This window comes from Pyxicephalus adspersus, chromosome 5 (assembly GCF_032062135.1).
Source record: "Pyxicephalus adspersus chromosome 5, UCB_Pads_2.0, whole genome shotgun sequence".
NCBI classification, from domain to species: Eukaryota; Metazoa; Chordata; class Amphibia; order Anura; family Pyxicephalidae; genus Pyxicephalus; species Pyxicephalus adspersus.
Genome location: NC_092862.1, coordinates 108,871,709 through 108,891,841, shown reverse-complemented (window position 1 = coordinate 108,891,841; position 20,133 = coordinate 108,871,709). Strand labels below are relative to the sequence as shown.

Sequence of the window (20,133 nt, the reverse complement as noted above, 5' to 3'; positions counted from 1 at the left end):
ACAGCCCATATTGTCTTTGTTTTACAGCAGCTTTGTTTCTCTCAGCCCCCTTCTCTTTGGTAATGTAGTTTTTGATCTTGGCCTTTCCAGATGTTTTGCAATGTTTGTTATTTGCGTGCCCCATTGTTTATACATTTCCCAAAATATGTAAATTTGTTTATACAACTTGAAATTTAGGCTTGCTGAAAGTAAAATCTTGCATCTCATGTAATTTAAACTATAATTGCAGTATGATTGGGTTTATGTTTATCATTGTATGTTACTTACACTGCCTTCAACAACTGCCTTCAACAAGTTGAATGACAGATTGTTATTAGTGACAAGTGATAAATTACATCTTAATGCTTTATTTGCTATAGAAAACTTTTACAGTCCATCTTAAATTCTTTAACACGGTGATTATCATGCAATCATATTCATTAGTGTAAATGATAAATATCACCTTTGGAACATAACTTATTCATGAATCCATTGGAAGGCTGTGCTTGGTTGTACTTCAGACAGTTCATGCTGTTTGGTTTTCTGTTAACAGATTGCAGTCTTACTATTCAAAACCTACTGTAAACTATAGGTCCCACCTCCTCACATAGCCACATGGCTACTTTAATGCAGGAATGCTGTAAAATGTAATCCAGCTTTTATAGTTCTTTATAATTTGGCTGTCATATGGTCACAACCGATTGACATAGCCACCCACTGACTTAATCCAAAGATAAAAGGAATTGAGTTGTGGTGCAAAACTGTGCAAAAAAGTACAATTGGTGGTATTCTGCTTGTCACTTTGATCCTTTGCATGGCTTGTACTCTATGCAATTAGAATTTTCCTTTTTAGTTCAGTTTTAAGTTTAGTTGGACTTTAAATATCAAGGCATCTTTGAGATTATCATATGGATCTCCATTAAAGATTTGCAACACCTAAAACCAGGATCAGCATGACACTGAGTTTTCAGAAAGGCAATAGAAAGCCTTAATTCATAACAGCTTTTCATTAAAAGTAAAAAAAGCTTGCCAAAGCTGTACAACTAAAAACAGGATTCCTGAAAATACATGCTCGAGTTCCTTGAACTGCAACATGCTTTCAAATGTACTAAATAAGAATACTGTTTAGGTTTACAAGAAGTCTATAGCACTATTGTCTTGCAAGGAGATTGAGGACCACTAGGGGGCACTGTGGCTTGTATGGAGGTGGTGCCAGCTCTGAGAAGGGCCAAGGCTCAGAGTCTAAGCAGTAACCAGGTCTTCTCCAGAGCCTCTGATAGTGAGGATGTTGCGCTGCTGATTACGGCCAGGTTGCGGCCCTTGGGCACACCAATGTGGGCAAGCACGGTACAAAATCACAAGGCAGGCGGATAGTTGAGGAAAGCCGGGGTCAAGAAAGGCAGCAAACAAGAGAGTTCAGGTCATATGCCTGGGGAGAACACAGGAGACACTGGAAGTAACAGGAGGCACAGGAGACTCAGGGATATTCACTGACTGACAGGAACACTGGAACAGCACAGGGAAGTTTACTGGGAACCAAGAGACTAGACAACGAGGGGTTAACCCAGGAGCTAGACACAGGAAACACTGGATTAAGCCACAGGTGAACAGGAACTAGCTCACAGAACTAGGGGCTGGAGACACATTGCACGAACACTGAGTGCAGTCTGAGAGCTAACTAAATAGAGGCTATTTTCTGATTGGCCAGCGGCATGGACAGAGTTGATAAAGCTTGGAAACAGAGGCACCCCCAGCGATAGAACTGCCCGCATGCGCCGGAGAGAGATGCCTGTGTTGTAGTGAGGAACAGGTTAACTATGACAGCTGTTATCAAATATTTGATGTTTCTGAAGCTCACATAAGCGATGGAAAAAATGTACTAGAAGCCATCGATTATCACATTTTGGCTAAATAAATCCTTTGAAGGTTGTTTACACCAAAGGTGGTAACCCAAGAACTTTGAGAAGGGATAGTTTCCCGTGTGCCCAGACTGGGAATTACAATGAGAAGGTGAGTTTTTAGGGATAGAGAAAAGACAGGCTTTTTTAGGGCACGGACTGTTTTTTATAAAACAATAAAGTTTATTTCAATCAAAAATATTAAAAACTAGACAAAGATGACCTATACTAGTCTGAATGCTAACATAGGAGAACTAAGCTAAGCATATAAGCGTAGGGTACAGGTAGTTTAGGTCCTGTTCAGACAGAAATAGTTTTGTTACCCACCCGACGCGTTTGGCCTAATAGGTTGATATGTTTAATATAATAAACTGATATGTTTCTTGGATCCTGATCCCAGCGGCTGGACACATGTGCTCCGTGCTATGCTAATACGTCTCTCCGTGGTCTGCAGAGGAAAAGGCAGCTGTGTGCTGGAGGGGGAGCACACCCCCCATATTGGTGCCCCGTGTGCCCTTCATGTGACCTCTCCGTACCAGGGTGCTGAGGTGCCCTAGCTGATCATCCCAATCAGGATATAAGAAACATATCAGTTGCTTTCCCTAAGCACTATGGCTTTTATAACCGAACCATCTCACAAGTAGTATGAGGACAAATTGTCCCCCACAGAAAAGATTTCAGCATTATTTTAAGTCTCCCCAACAAACCCCTGAGGAAGCATTATTAGGCAAAATGGGTCGGGTGGAAAACGAAACTATTGCTGTCTGAACTGGACCTCAACTACCTGTACCATACGCCTATTTGTTGCCTAGCTTAGTTCTCCTATGTTAGCATTAGGACTAGCATGGGGTCATCTCTGTCTAGTTTTATAATATTTTTGATTGAAATAAACTTTGTTGTTTTATAAAAAACAGTCCGTGCCCTAAAAAAACCTGTCTTTTCTCTATTCCTAAAAACTCGCCGTCTCTAAATAAATACATAATAATTACTGTATTTTGTACCTACATATAATTACAATATACATGTAGCGATTACCCTTGTAGGGGCGGCTAGTTGATACCCAGATCCTTCCTGGTAGGGTGACGACAGAAACTTATTCAGGCTCACAGATCAATATAGGGTCTTACTGAAAAGTCCAACACACATAGAAGAGTGGGTGAGGGCAGCAGAGTGTCCTGTTAGCACAGTCCACATTCATACCAATCATCACAGTTTTAATATAGCTGGGATTCCCATAAAGCTCCAGGGGGACATAATTTCTCGTCAGTGACCTTGTCCCTAAAGTCCCAGTCCTGAGTTTGAACACCTGCAGGATTCTGTCCTTGGGGTTTAAGCGTCAGAGGCCTTGAGAGCCCCCTGCATTGACTTCACGGCCAGCATTCAATGGTTAAAGGGGTCCGCCAAATCTCCCAGGTCTCGGTTCTCTAAGTTTTCAAATTTTCAATAGCTACTCACCCAAAAAAGGCAACAACATATGCCATAAGCCACAAAGGTAGTGCATCAGGGCCGTGATTATCTGTTATCCTAACATACACAGGTACCTCCTTTCCAACAACAGATAGCCAACCGTTCACACCTTGTGGAAAACTGTTCCAGAACTTTCCAGAATATACTAAAATTTACTATAGTCCCTTAAAGTGATTTTACACTAAATAGACTTTGCAATGTGTGGGACATGAATATGTGCTCTTTTTATTTAAGTGATATGAAAGTTGCACATATTATCTGGCACATGATTTATTTAATTTGAGACGGTTTTTCTTTTGATTCCATATAATAGGTGTAGGAAATCTAGATGCAATTAGCAAAAGAAAATTTAATTTTGCTTTTTTAGTATAGTCTGGCCTCCCAATAGTTTAATGAAGCCAGCCCCTCAACCTAAAAATTTGGGGACCCCCAATTTTTACATATAAGTAGTAACTAAATATGCAAATAATCTTATTAAAATCAACTTCATGTGTCCCCTTTCTGCCTTCAGCCTTCCCACTGGACAGTCATCCGGGAGTTGACCCTGGAAGCAGTAATTGTTAGTTGCAGATTGATTCTCACTGGCTGTGTGAAATCACAAGGTAACACAGTAAACAAATGTTAGTATTTGTGTCTTTGCCAGCAAATCCTATTTGCCAACTTTTAAGCTGTATAGAGCACAGAGAATATTATTTTGGGAGAAAAAAGACCCAGAAGTATGGGCAAATATAGCAAGAACTTCAACTTATTGTATTTATTTATATTTATTTGTTATGCTACAAAAATGACAATCTTAGCAACTTAACACTGTTTGCAAAATATAGCCTATCTATAGGATTGCATGTGAATTATATGTCTTGGGCAGGAAATTAACAGATATTTCATTGTTCAATTTGTTTTTATTTCAAGACCATAGTCCGACCATCAGAAAAGATTTGTCACTTGTTGTCTTACATACTTTTCAATCAAATAAGAAAATACAGTTCAGATATATAGTACAACAAAAGTATCATCATCATGTCTTTGTAGATACTTCTAGATAAGTCTATACTAAACCAAAATAATTCCCAAAAATATTTTATTATCGTGAATATTTGTAGGTTCAGTCATCCTGCTGTTAGTGCTAGAGGTTGGGAGGTAGCCGGTTGGTGTCACAGATTGCCACTAACAAATTAGCTACAGTGGCAGGAAATGTAATGTATGAAATATTGTGGCACGTGTGCTGCCACTTTAAGCTTTAGGCAGCTTTAGAAACACACATTCTGTAGTTGTAACATTGTGTGGTGCTAAAATCTGATGGGAGCAAATGCCGTTTTGTGTCTAGAGTTGTTCTGTTTCTGTAAAGCTTTGCACAAGTCAAGCATTATCTTCAAAATTCAGTTCAAGGGTATCTTCCTGCCCTGGCTCACCAGAATCTACATCCTCCTAAAATACTGTAAAGTATGTATCGGGTGCTACAGTCTTTAGAAAAAAAATTAGACACTGAAGTATTAATTCTGCAGTCAAAAATCTGCAAAAGGGTACCAGAACAGTGAACAACCCAAAATGACTATACTATTTGCTAGAAAGACAAGACATCGACAGGTGGTAAGAAATTTAGACCTTTGATAGTCTTTGAGAAACTTTCGTCAAAAATAAGAGGAGCCTTGTTAGAGTAGAAAATTTTCCATCTATTGGAAACCAAAAGCTAAAGACTGCTAAACGCCCTTAAATGCTTTTCTGAAATGTCCCACAGTATGGATCTAATTCTCATCAGACTCCAGCAACACACAGTGATACTCTTGACGCCTGACACTTAGCACTGCCTGGATCCTAAAGTGGCAGCACAATGTAGTATAGTAACAATAAGGGTAAACTTATCTCCTTGTTGAATTGTAATATTGACCCCATAGTAAAGGTCTAGTCAAAGAACAGTCAGTAAACATTTATACAAATAATATTTAATTTTCAGGATTTGATTTTCCCCATGGATGCCACATACTTATAAATAGAGGGGCCTCAGAAGTAGAGGACTCTGTCCCACTGATCTTGCCACATAGGTAATTGGGAGAATGCTCAGTTGATTGTATTGTACAGCCTAAAACAGATTTCCCTGGATATGTAAAATCTTTACAGGTTTAAAGGGAACCGTGCAGAATGAATGTTACAGCTGAAAATCTATTGAACAGATGGATCTGGTACGTGTGCTAATGCTGAACCTAACGTGAACTGATGTGGCATTCCAGAAATGAAGCAATGGCAATCTCCCACATTGGATAGGGTATCGGCTATGACAGGTGGCAGTGCTTCTAACAGGTTCTGTTCTGTTCCAACAGGTTCTGTTCTGTTTACCTTTTCTGCATTTTGTACATTTTGGATTCCCATACTCAGGTACATTGTGTGTGTTTATGTTCCAATATACTCACTTCAGTTCAACAGAAGATCATGGGGCCTAAGATAAAGTAGTTTATTAGAGGTAGTGAAGTAGTGAATATAGGGAGGGCTCCAGAGAGTGCCTTGAATTGGATAAATTATACTGTATGTGGTGCTAACCTCAGGTCTACTGAATATATACAGCATATATATGTTATTATAGAATGATGTGAGAGTTAACAGTGTGAATGATTTATTGTGATCGGCTGTACTGGGTTACAACAATATGCATATTGCTCTTTACAGCATTGTGATATAAAACACATACCAAAGTCTATTTTACCTCTTTACCATGCCCTACTATTCTTTGATTTTTATCAGTTACTAAAGTGGAAAAAATCACCTTTTTTTACTGAGCTAAATCCTCCTTTATCCGTGTCTCATATGCTTCTAGCCATACAGTGTGTGGGGAGAAGGGGGATAGGTACAGTCAATACAGAAGGCAGTGGGTAGGTCTAGGTGTGGTGAGGTGCTGATTGAAAACTAGTTTTAAAGTTTGTCAGCAGTGACAAAGCTCATATCCATGCCTCTGTAACATATTTTCATCAGACTGTAGTGCAAGCAGTCACAGCCTATATGAAAATAAAAATGCTTCTCTTAATTGGCAAGCATGGTAGAATTGTTGCCACCCCAGCACAAGAAGCTTCATTAGGGGGACCATTCCTTAGAATCCTGTTTAATGTGGCAAAGTACATTTTTTCAATAAGCTGAGGCATAATCATAATCAGAGTTTTTTACTGGGTAGAAATTGTAGGTTGTTCACACCTATGGTGTGGTCAGATCATATATAAATATATTACCTATCCATTTTATAAATCAGAGTAGCCTACGATTTCTGCCTGGTGAAACTTTTTATGCTACACAGTATGGTGCCTCAAGGTTTTAGGGTATGACTCTTCAGTTTGATGCTAGAGGTTCTGTTTTAGAATCATGTAAATCATGTAGATCCTTATAAAATGATTTCCGTGAACATGCATTAGTCTGGTAAACTTTTAGAGTAATGTTTTGATTGTGCACCTATTTGGTATAACTTTGTAAAGAGCAAAGTAACCCATAACAACCAATCTGCTTTAAAGTACACAGATGCCCAAACTACAGACATTATAATATTTGCATATGCTTAACAAGCAGCAAAATAGCTTTAAAAGAAGCCATCTTGGACCTCTCTAGCTGCTGGTATTGTGAAGTAATTCATTCTCAAAGATCCTAATCATCCAACATCACAACAAAAGCTCTAAAATAGGACCTCAGTCAGATTAGAAAATAATTGCTTTGTTACAAACATGAAAGAGCTAAAATTTAAGTGTCTCAGTTGTAAAATTTGAAGATGATTTTCTTCACAATGCCTAAAGATAGAGAAAGTGAGTGAGGAAGAATAATTTTAAAGCGCTTTTGCTGCTTGTTCATAATGTTCTTGTATTTGCCAGTCATTAATTCTTACCCTTCCTTATCAATTTTTGGTGTTTTTGAGCAATTATTTTAACATGACCCCTAAAAGAAATCCATGCTAAGAATATAGGAATTTAATAAGAGAATATGAGTAACATGCTAGTAGATGTTGGTATTCTCTCCTGGTGAAAATACTACAACATCGGAATAATCCAATGTCATATGTTCTTTGTGAATCAGAGAGCCCCAAAGGCAGAAAGGCACCCATACAACTAGCTACAACTAGCATTTTCTGAAATAGGTAAGCAATGGCAAACTCTGAACTTTTTTCAGCACTAACTTCTTTTAATCAGTAGAATGAAAATATATATTGTACATTTTTAATGTAGGCAAGGCTTGAGTTATTGCATAAAGTGTAAGAAAGTGTATTGGTGTGCCTCAATTCTGGGAGCTGAAACACAAAGCTGATCACTGACTAGTGAAGTTGTGTAACCATAGTAAAAAAACATGGCAGACTAAAGTTAATATTGAAAGGGAGTAAAATATTCAGCCTCAGCACAAAATGTATTTGTCATTTAGAATCTTGTTTACAGTCATAACAATTACTGAGCATATGATTGTCTCCTGCTGAAAATAAATGGTTAAACTTGCATCCAGGTCAATACATTATGCAATTTACATGTAACATTGAAGTCACCTGTCTCCAAAATTGATGGAGGAATTCAAGATGCTTACACTTGATGGAACTATGTACAAAACACAGGCATAACTTAAGATGGAGCTACAGATAGTCTTAACACCAGCTTAACGGTGCTGTTTTATTTGAAGGGTCATGAAATATAAAAATATCAAACACTCAAGAACGTGCAATATGTGAATATATACAAGTTCCTCCTGTCTAGACAGAGACCTGTAGCTTAAAACTTGCTGACTTTACATGGCTCCTTGTCATTCCTACAAACAAGGGTCTGATGTGCATAGAAATAATTCCCTAAAAAAACAGCCCCTTCTCAACCTTGGATTTTATAAAAGTTTCTAATCATCCCGTATCATATATTCATGTGTTTAGTTAAATAGCATTTTATTTTTTTAAGCACTTTTTCATAATTTTTATCTATATTAAGTGCTTTTCAAGATACTACTGTTGATTTAAACTGGAATAAATATATTGTAGACTTCTTGTAATGATAAGAATATTATTCCAGTATTGACTGAAAATGATATTTGACTCTCCAGGTCAATTTGTGTGCCAGATTCTATAATTTTTAGCTGACACTGGTAAATATCAAAATTTTGCATATCTTTATATTTATTTAACTGTAACACTCCAGGTAACTTACTTAAGTTTTTCGTAAAGATAAGAAAATCATTTTTTCTCAGCAAATATTTCATGTAGTAAAATCCCACTTTGCAACCTGAGATACTCCATCAACGTAGAAGGTGTGCACATATGCAATATAAACACATTTTTTTTATTAGACACTTCTAAAACATCAATATAAGTGTGGTCCAGGCCAAACCTTTTTCCTATTTAATCTCTTTTGTCATAACTCTGTATTTTAAAACATATTTTGACATTTGGGATACTCTGCTGAAAATAAATATTTTTTTTATTATATAATAAATTCTTTATCTGTATGAAATCTAAATAAACGTTTTTGCCTCCCTAAAATTTTGCATTGGCAGTGGCTTTATTTTATGGCTATAATGTTTAATGGTTCTCTTGAGAATTCTGTATGGGGTCAAAATCTTTAAATGACTAAATTCATTTTTATTCACATATGTCCTAACAAAGAACACACTCTCTACAAGGTTAAACCATTTAGTGTCATATATTTAATGATTTTAGTGGCCTTGGTAAAATATAACCAAGAAGAATTTAAGTCATCACTGTATATTTAATATTGAAGGTAGCTTAAATAAGCAGTCCTAAAATTCAGGCTTATTTACATGGGAAAATGTAATGTATTATTAGAAAAAAACTGTGGTAAATAAGCACTGTATGCTGCCCATGAACATCTGATGGGTTCTTAGGCTGCATCTTTCAGACACCAGTTGCTGGCTTCTCTAAAGGGCATAATTTTAGGAAATGAACCAGGCAAAATAATGTTTTTTTACTTGCATTGTACTAAACTATTTTATGTTTGTTGGTATAGATAAGGGGTTATTTACATTGTTAAGAGGAATCTGATCCTTCCCTCTCGTATGGCAAAAAGGAGAGAAAGTGCAAACTGTGTGCGCACCTATACACAAATTCCAGCAAGGTAAGTAGGGGATTCACATCCTAGGTGAAAAGATTTACAGTCTCATTTTAGTAAGCATGTATAAAGCACCATTTGAAAGACTTGCCACCAAGTTTACCTTGGCTGAGAAGATGAAACAATAGACTCTTTATCAAATACTACTACAATGCATTATGCACCTTTATTATGTGAGGCAACTTGTGTTTTAGGATTAGTGGTCCTTTATACTGAGTCACAGACCTTATTCCTGACACCCATGAAGGACCATTTGCTATAATTTCTGAATGTCTGACTCAGTGGATCTGTAATTAGATCTTTAGTTTTAAAGCTACCAGTAAAAGCTAAGACTAGGTACATAAAAATCTACACATTTGTTAATCACATGATGCGCATACCCTTGTCTAATGAATGAGATGACCATCCTATAGTACAGACCGGCAATTTAGATACAATTTTCAATCTGCCAGTCTATAGTAGCATTTGCATGCTGTTCACAGAGGTTTACTGAGACTACCAGTGATCGATGACGCAGCAAAGTGCTTCATTTATTGCACAAGTTAATTTGTGGCAGAATAAATGCTGAGCCATGAACCAGGCCTGGAGTCACCATACAGATTATTTATCTCTACAATGACAAGCAGTGTATGCATAAACTGGGTTCAAACTAAGACTAGTGAATCAAGAAGTGCATCCCAATCTTCAGTCTGTACTTGCCAGGATAACGTGGCACAGGGTAATATGAAAAACATGGCAGACCATCTGAAATTATATTTGCTTTTACATATGCAGTGGCAAACAGAATTCTCTTTTTTATGCAATACATTACACAGGCCTATCCTAATTACCAAAGACACAAAAACACATTAGGACAAAACAAATGACAGAAATAGTAGAACATTTTGCATAGCACTAAAATGTATAAGTTCTGGTGCTAAATCTAATACATTTGTTTGTGCAATATTTTTCTGTGCAGACACTTTCTTCACCAGTGAGTTCAGTTCGTTAGCATATACCCTGAAAATGTAAATGGGGCTATGGCATAATAGTCTTTCAGCAAGACATAATTCAGTATATGCATTCCATCATGAATAGGCAAAGCACCAGCTGTGTTGGGGTTTGTGGTTTTCTAGCAAGTGCATCAACGTTTTGCCCTGTATTGTCATACTGATATAGTCACATAATGTCGTCTTGCAGCGTTCACTTTAGTTCTTGAAAAAAGGTTTAGCCTTTACAAATATGAACATTTTTTTTCCCATCTCATTCAAAACCATGATGCATGCAGGTAGAGATCAGTAATACATGTACATAACCAGAATCTTGTAGTATAAGAAATAACGAAGGATCGATTTGCACTTGGAAGTGATCACAACATCCACAGAGGTCATGACACACAGCTATTACCTCTCAGTCACACTTGTGCATACTTAACAAAATACATGCAATGTTACCGTTGCTTATGATACATCACAGAAAGAAATAGTTAGATACAATGGTAACGTAACACTGTTTTATAGCAGTACTGTAACGGACATAGGGCGCCTTTATCAAAACTCAAGCAGGGGTATATTGGAGGTGTTAACTATAGTAGCTAGCCAGAATACAAATTTATCTTTTCTTTTCAAATCAAAGGTAACATAAGCGTGCCATAGGTAACACCACAATGATTTATATGCTACAGATTTAATAAATTAAATGGCAATAGAACTCCTGAAATGTGTGTACTGAATTAGTGTGTATTATGATTAAAACTAATGAGAATGAATCTCATCGATAAGGTTTATAAGCCACCGGTATGCCCCAATTTTTGATATAGTTATCAATATAACCTGACTATAGTAACTTTATTCTTCAGTTTTCAAATTAGGAAAACAAGGAAAGTTGTATGTTTGAGTTGTTTCCTCCAGTGGTGAGCAGATCCAAAAACAAACTTTAGCTGACTAACATGCCTACTCCTTCCATGAGGCAAGTTTAGAATTTTGTATCAGATGGCATACCAAAGCAGTAGCTTGCTTCATGTTCCATTTCATGCATCCTGCTGTATAAACAATGCATGGAGGCAAAGTATATACAATTTAGCTTGCCAGCAAGTAAAACACTTCATAACCTTAAACAATAAAAAATGAACTAATAGAAAATATAGGATCTTTGGTGGTTGAGAAGAAATGAAACAAAATTTCTTGAATATCAAAAGTTGAGTAGCTAGCAAAGGATTTATCACTGAGTTGTTCATAAATGTTCATAAACTATACTTCAACATCCTAGTATCAACATGCTCTGCTTAAACTATATTGTCAATATACTATAATAATGGCTTCTAAATACGATATAGTATTGACATAGCGTTCTGTAAATATTACGCTGTGGTGTCTGAGTTACGTTACCTGAATATTTAATACACATAGATTTTATTTGGTGTACTGTTTAAGGCAAATTAATGTAAAGGCAAATTGAGTATATAAAATATTGTGTGGACCTTATGAGGTGAGGAATTTTCCAGTTGGCCATTTATGATTCCTATGACTACTGAGTAGCTCTACTTTGGTATTATAAAATCTTTAATATTTAACCGCTTAGGGTTTCAGTAGTGAACGTCACCAAACATTCACAGTAGGTATATCTCCCTGGTGTATGTGTTTTAAATTAGAATGACTGATTCACTTGCAGTGAATGTCACAAACCCATCCTCATTCCAACCCAGCTACTAGTTAATGCAAATCATAACATAAAGAATACTAGGATGACTGCACACCAGAACTGATGCAACTGTTGTATCAAGGTATTTACAGCTTTATTAAATGAATTAAAATAGATAGATAATAATCAAAATTGTAGTAAGTTCTAGTAAGTGCATAATCTTAGTGAGGACTTTTCGTCCTTACACTTGATTCATTTATAGGTGAAATCTGAAATTTGGCTTATTATTTTCTAATATATATATTCATAGTTGTGGTCCTTGAATTAGATGTGTTATTAGGCAGTGGGCTGTGCCCCAAAGCCATAAGGATTCTCCAATAAACCCCATAGAGCGGACCTAAACTGAAGAAACAAAAAGACATCAGGAGGAAGTAATATTTGACAAAAGAAATATGCAATGTGTCTTTTGTCAAAAAGCAAACTCCTGGCTCCTAGTGCTTTTTTGTTTAAGCTCTAAACTAGATTGCTGTGCATACTTGCAGATTATGGCAGAAGCTTACCACCCACCGAGTTTAATTCCACTAATTCCAAGTATGAAATTACCAAAAATGCAAAGCTGAAGATATCAATAAAATAAAAAGATGATGTTTTAGTGAATATCTGTGAAGGTTCTGGGCAATATCTTTATCATAATAAAGATATCAACACAGTATCACTGATTACAACTACACTTGCATATAAAAAGCTAGAGATTTTCACATAATATTGGCTACAATTTTGGGGAATAACTATTTTGTGGACCCTGCTGGACAGATACAATACTCTTATTTTTAACGTAGTCTAATATTGCAGGGCTAACATATCTTGCATAGCTGAACACACTCTTTAATATACAGTACTTTGAGTTTATTATTATTTTGTCAATATTTTAGAAGATGGTAGCTATTTAATTCAAGGATGGGCACCCAAAACAAGACCTCACAGAATTAGTGAGAAATCGAAGATTGTAGTAAAAATATAAGACTAAACATTGATTATCAATTGTTTTCCAGAATGTAAAAAAGATATTTTGTCTATATTTTGTAAAAAATCCATTTTGCTACATCAAGCCCACTATCCATTTTGCCCACAACAAGCAGGACCAATCAGGAATTTTTGGAAACCTTTCTGTAAGCAAGCTAAGAATATAGTAAACCATATGTCTGGGTTTACATGTAGATGAGTTTTTGTTCAGATGTTGGACTGTCTATAATTTTAAATATAATACATTTTCTGATAAAAAATGGAACCTGCATGAGGCTACCTTTATCGTAGTAACATAAAAGCAAAAGGCAAGTTTTAATTTACATTTATTAAAGGTTGGTATTAAAACAGACCATTTTAATAGTATATTCGTACTAGTTCTGATTAAAAATGACAAATGCAACTTATGGTAATTCTGTCACTATTAAACAACAGTTTACCAATATCTTTCAATGGTAAACATAAATGGTATATATATATATTGGGGAAAATGTAGGAAAAAAAAACGTGAATAAGGTGAATACAAAAGATATAGGCATAGATAAGATGTGAAAATGTAAAAAAAAATGTTATGGAGGCTGTTATAATAATAGTAATAATTTGTAGAAAATCAGAATGAAACTACACTAACATGCCTATACTCTGGCTTGGTTGCAGCACAGTGACGTACATATACAGTACACTGGGTATGTGTAAAATATGGCAAAAATTTCACCCAGTTAATTTAGTTTGACTAGTTTCTAACCAAGGTATTTCAATCAAAATAATACTCATTATTATTACTCATACTTCCCCATGCTTTTTTACTGTTCTATTGACTTGTTGGCAAAATCGAGTACTTTCAGCACTTGCCCTTGACCTTTTCCCCTTACTCCCAGAATGCAGTGTTTAATTTGAAAGCCCAATCACTGGCCTCAAACAGGCACTTGGAGGGGGGAAGAAGGTCATGAACCCATGTATATAGGAAACCTGAAACCTAAACAGAAATTACACTCAGGATGCCTTTCTATAAAAATCTATCTTCTATTTAACTTTGTAATCAACCTCTGGAGGAACCTACGAGGTTCTACGGAACCCGGATTGAGAAGCACCAGGCTAGAGGAATACGAATGCAGTAAAATGCTTATGACAGAATTAGGGTAAAATGTCACAGCGGTAACAATTGACCAGTATATGAGTTTTTTTTACATTCTGCATTGTGTGCTCCTGAATATTTCAACCTATCTAGGTCAGGCATTGATGTTTTCAATATCATTCATCTGTTTAGTACAAAGTGGATATGCTTTCTATTTTTCTATAAAATGCAGAAGTTTGCACTACAAAAATGAAGATACAAATTGTAAAAAACAAACGTTCCATAACTCACAAGAAACAGTAATATTTAAAAACATCACCTAAATATCACCAAAATGTTTATTGATATGGTATTGAAAGGTTAGAACTTATGCAGGTTTACATTGCTGCTTGTGAACTTTACCGTAGGTTTGCTGTCTCTGGTGTTACCAGTACAGGAAGTGAAGGTATATTTCCTACAACTATACCAAAGACAGAAATTCAGTCTAACCCTGTATAACAACTAAAATGTAAAGGGTGGGCTAGAATTACACATTAACCAATTAATAGGCATGCTAATTGAAAGTTTAAAGTCATCCCTTGACAAACATTCTATTAGAGTTTTTTTTAGAAATTTTATATTAGACAAATAACTTGTCATACCCCCCATTTTAAATATCCTTTTGAGAATATATTTAAGCTCATATAAAGTTCATGTAGCTGTGATATGTACAAATGAATGTAACATATAGTTATTTTTTATTACTGAACATTTCTGGAATAATTTATTCCATGATTAATCTACTTTTGCCCCCTAATGATTTGGACTTTTCCATACAGTTATATTCCCCCTGCATCCTTGCAGACAATACTGTAAAGTTTAAATGGGTGTCAAACAGCAGGACTTCCCTAAGAAAACTATTTCTATTCCACAGCAAATAGTTGTAGCATGTTAATGCATGTCAACTAAAATCTAAGATCCCGGTCAACAATGACATTTTGGATAGGTAAATAATATTAAAAAAGATGTGGGATTGAGTATTTCATTTTGTTTTATTTTTAGGAACTGTTTATTTTTGTCTTGCAGTACAAACCATTGACATTATTGGCATTTACATAAAGTAACTAGTAAAATATTTTGTTTTTCAAAGTCAGGATATCCATAACTGAGGACTAAATAAAAGACACATTAAAATGTAATGTATTTGACCAATAACATTTTTCTTTCAGGGTATTTGAACATCAATTAAAGCCATTGGTACATAATGTGTGGGCATATATAATTGCTGTTCATTGACTATAATAATTTTATTTTTTAAAAATGCTGATGAAATTTGATTTCTAATGGCTGTAAGAAAGCTGAATTATAGTCTATCTGAGTTTAATGTAAATCCAGCATGAACAAATCATGTAAAGCCACACTATTATAGTGACACAACAATTGTCAGACATTTATTATGGTAGTTCAGCCATAAATATTTTAAGTTACTCAAAATATAACATTTTTTTTTCAGATGGCTTAAAATTATGGTACGATACCATCCCTGGTTAAAATACAACCCCTTCCTCCTTAAATATTTAGCAAAACTCATACCTTATGGTGTGTTTAGGACCTAAAGGTCAACCAAAAAGTGCCATTTTATATAATAAGTGCTATTTATCTCTTCAAAATCAATTTCCACTAGAAACTTTACATTTTTGCTATCAATTCCCATGGTTGGTACAGAATTCATTGTTGGACAGAATTCACACAAAATATTTAAAGCCTTTCGGGGTTCAAAGCAAAAGTGTATGTTGGTAGCATGGAAAATGCTAACCGTGATGTGAAAAATCAACCTTCGCTTCACACAAAATGATACTTTCACTCACGAATTATAGACTATTCTTCCATCCATCTTTTTGATAGGGCCACAAATGTTGAATACCAAACCTGCTTAACCAGAGCAACACTTTTAGAGACAAGGCAATAGGTCTGTAAAGGCATGTATTCACTGATGGCCAGTAGCCTAAAACTGTAGCCCTCTGGGTAATAAGTAAGACCCCATAACTTTTATAAAACAATTATATGTTTGGATTAAGAGTGAGAAAATAAGGTCACTAGTATCTGGAGCATCAATCAGTACTTTAAAATTTTGGAGATGTCACAGTAGGTATACCTGCTTACAGGACCAGGGGTCTGGTAACCATTGCATTAACGCAACTGGAGATACCCAGCAACTTTTGCTGGTCCAGAATGAGCTTTCGAGCTTAACTAATGCTAAAAGATTGAAAAAGTGCAACCAAAAAGATCCTTTTTTTTGCAGAAGGGACATAAGACTTCTACAATAAAATAACCCTACCTGCCACATCACAATGTTTTAAATATACTGACCCGTCCCTGTTCCATCCCCAGTGCTGCCATCTTCCTGTTTTTCTCTTCTGTATCATCCCATTTTAAGCCATCTTTATTGGCTGAGCCTAGATGACTTAGTTTCTTCAGTTCCAGCAGCCCTAGGGGGATGCCTGGATATCTGGCTCATCCCTAGGAGCATACATTGAGCTGAAGTAAGTTTGTAATATTGCCAAAGGGACAGCGCCTGTCCATTTATGCATGAAAGATCTGCCTGTTAAAATTTTTAAAGCAAAATTGTACCACTTTAAGCCCTAGAACAGTCTATATGTGAACATACGAACTGCTAAGTCATGATTGTCTGTGTGAACAGATGACCAAGTCACCATATCATACCTAAAAATTTCTAAAATGTTGTGATGACACCACAGTTTAGGTATCTGGGCACAACACACAGTAGCCACACTAAGAACCCTTTTAAAATAATATTTTTAAAAAAATGCAATCAGACTAAATGAATTGTTGAGCTTGAGCTATGTCCTATTGATTTCTAATAAATAACTGACCAGAAACAGAACAGTTTAAGCCATCTAAGAGGTACAGCATATCAGAACATCAAGCATCCATTTTCATTACACCAAAACTCTTCCTTTGAATCATTCTTCATGGTATCAAATCAGTGTATTATAATGGGGCTGATTAAGGCTTTCCAAGGTTTGAGAGGATACACCTTCTTCAGTGAAGCTGGGTGATCCACCAAACCTGGAATAGATCTGGTCCAAGAATGAAAACATTTGCTAGCAAATAGCAAATGACTTTTAAGAAATCTATCCCAGATTTGCTTGATCACACAGCTTCACTGATGAAAGTGTATCCTCTCCAGCCTTGGGGAGTTTTATTAAATCATGTCCAATATCTCTATGTATAGGTAACACAAATTACAGTGAAAGGTTTAAAAAATGTAAGTTCTTGATCTATGTAAAAAATGTTTAAGCCAGTAAGGCTATAATTTATACCATAGTTATAATACCAAAATTACTTTCTTTATGAATCTAATGGGATAAATAGGTCATATTATAAAGGCACATGACTCTGCTTCTATCAATCTAGCATGTACCAGATACGGTATATGCTGCTGTTAAAAAATAAAATTTTATCTTACATTTTAATTATTATAAAGTCTCTGCTTCTTAACTCACAACATGTACCAGAGATACAATATAAACTTTATTGTATATATATATATATATATATATATATATATATATGTACATATATATATATGTTTTGGTTCTTAATCTATATTGGGGAAAAGATTGTGCATATATTTGTTGATATGCCAGCCTTTCTTTAAAAAATATATGTCTGGCAAAAAAATAATCTGGCATAGCATAAAACCCTGAATTGTCAATATGAATACACTTACTGAGGTTCAATTAGAACACACTGATTAACTGGAGGAATATGTGGCACTTGTAGGTTGTAATGTAGGTTTGACTAGGATTGGATGGGATGTCACGGCTTCGGTACTAGGCACTGTCAAAGTATGAATGATGAAGGAGGTAGAACAGAATAAAATATGGATATATATCACAGTTCAGGAGTTCATATACCATTAAGTTATGGCCCTTGAGAGTACAACAGTGTGACGTTACCAAAATGGAAATTGACGTGTTATCATCATGTGATTTGAGGCACATGACAATGCCACCCACCAAAGACATTTATGAAGAATTACAAGGATTATCAAAATGGTGAAACAACAATGGAATCCCAAGAGGTTTACTTCCAAATACCTGAGAAGGGAATGTGCAGAATCGAGAAGCTAGTCCTGTACAGTTGTCCTATTAACACCAACTATATAACACAATAGTGAGCAATGTACTATCATACTTAAACGTCCAGTCAGCTTAGCTCATTTCTTTCCGATTAAAAAAAAAAAAAAAAAAAAAGCATATTGGAAAAGGGAAGCTAGAGTAAAAAAATACATTCTTTTTTTAGGATTATCCTTTTCTGTTCTTAAGTATAAAGGTATGATTGTTTAGAATTTTACCAGGCTTAAAATCTCTGACTACAAACCAATCTGAAAACATGCTACCATACCAATCAATTTCTCCCCATGCCTGGTTGCATCTGATGCCAGATAAGGGGCTTTATTGTTTGTTTTTTAAAAAAATAAATTAAAAAAATATCATCTAGTGATAAAACCAAATATTTGCCTTGTTCTAAGAGGAACATTTGCAGCAGTGAGTGATTATTACTGCCCATACTGCACCACTGAGTGATCATGAAAGGTGACGGTTGGTAGGGATTTTAGCCGCAGGCACAATATCTGAGAATACCTTTTCTGTGTAGGATCCGTAGTGCTGGTGAATGCAAGTTAATATATATATTTTTTCATTTTTTTCATTTTTTTTATACAATAATCGCTTTATAACTGTAAGGACCGTTTTGACAGCCACTTCAGCACAAATTGGTTAAACTTCCACGGATAAACTTCACATCAAAAGGACAGAATAACAAAAATACGATAGTCACGAGTACCCGCATCAGAGGAACATATTCATCCATGTCTGTTCAGAACGGACGAGAACAAAAAAAGTGACGGAGGCAATGGAATGGAAGGGGAGACCCCAGTAGTGCCGAGAATTCTGAAGCAAAGTCTCTTCAATCCTCAAACACTTCCAAGAAGAGTGGGGGGAACAGTTCAGTGGGGCACTCCACTTTCATGTGCAAGAACCTGCTGGCATGGCAGGCTCCAATCATGCGGAGGTCGGTGACTTTCATCAGCAGTTTTGGCCAAAAGTGTGCAACGTTGTGTTTCCTGTAATTAATGTAGTGTTCAAAAGCCAAGAGGAAACCTTCCTGGCACTTCTCTATTCTTTCCACACTGGAGAGACCAGGACGATCTGGCAATAAAAGAGAGAGCAGGCTTTGTAAAAACAACCATTTGATTAGTTGCTCAACACAGTGCTTTTAAATCTCTCATTGAAGTCCAGTCTGGCATACTGGTAGAACAAATTTCAAGGGCACATAGTAAAATGTCTTTTTAAAATACAAAGCTTATTTGGGTCACAATCAAAAAAAGTTGTCCAGTAAAAAAGAAATGCAGATGTTTTTAGTACAGAACTTAGAGAAATGCAGCTTTCAGTACACTGCTAATATATTTTGGCTGCATTACAGTTCTGAACCAGGTATAGAATATGCGATTTTCCCCTGAAACTGTATTTTCAATTGATATTATAATCTACTAAAACCTATACTTGTGATGGACTACAAATATTTATTGTACCATCCACATGTTTGATAACTGACCTAAATTACAATCCATTTTTATCATTATGCCAAATCACAAAATCATAATTGCATCATAAAAAGTGTTTTTTAAAAAAAAAAAAAAAAATCAACTGAAAAGTGTATAATTGATATTTTGCCCAAATTTGAACCGAAATAAAATTGTTTTTGTTTGAAGTTTTAATGATTTTTTTGTTGGATTGAAAATCTAGTCCATGTATAGTGCTTTTACTTTGCAATGTCCTCAACTAATGCCACAAATGATTCACAATCTGCACTTATGTGACAATGCTCTTTCAAATGTTTATACATAAAAATAGGCAAAAATAGATTCTTCTGGTGTTATAAACCTTGATGTGCTCACACATCAGTTGGGATTAGTCATAAAGCAACTGAATAACTAAACATAACT

The 20,133-nt window shown here is 35.6% G+C and overlaps 1 protein-coding gene across 3 annotated transcripts in view; it reads right to left on the bottom strand.

Moving 5' to 3' along the window:
* THRB (thyroid hormone receptor beta) overlaps window positions 1–20,133 on the bottom strand; it is a 66,411-nt gene that overhangs the window by 18,160 nt on the left and 28,118 nt on the right. For 2 of the 3 annotated variants that reach the window (XM_072412406.1, XM_072412407.1), the window contains exon 7: window positions 4,224–19,336. The exons of the other annotated variant lie outside the window; for it this stretch is intronic. In XM_072412406.1, coding sequence (XP_072268507.1) covers window positions 19,095–19,336 — 242 coding nt within the window. In that variant the 3' untranslated portion in view covers window positions 4,224–19,094. Of the gene's footprint in view, window positions 1–4,223; window positions 19,337–20,133 lie in introns of those variants that run through there. 3 annotated transcript variants of the gene reach the window in all.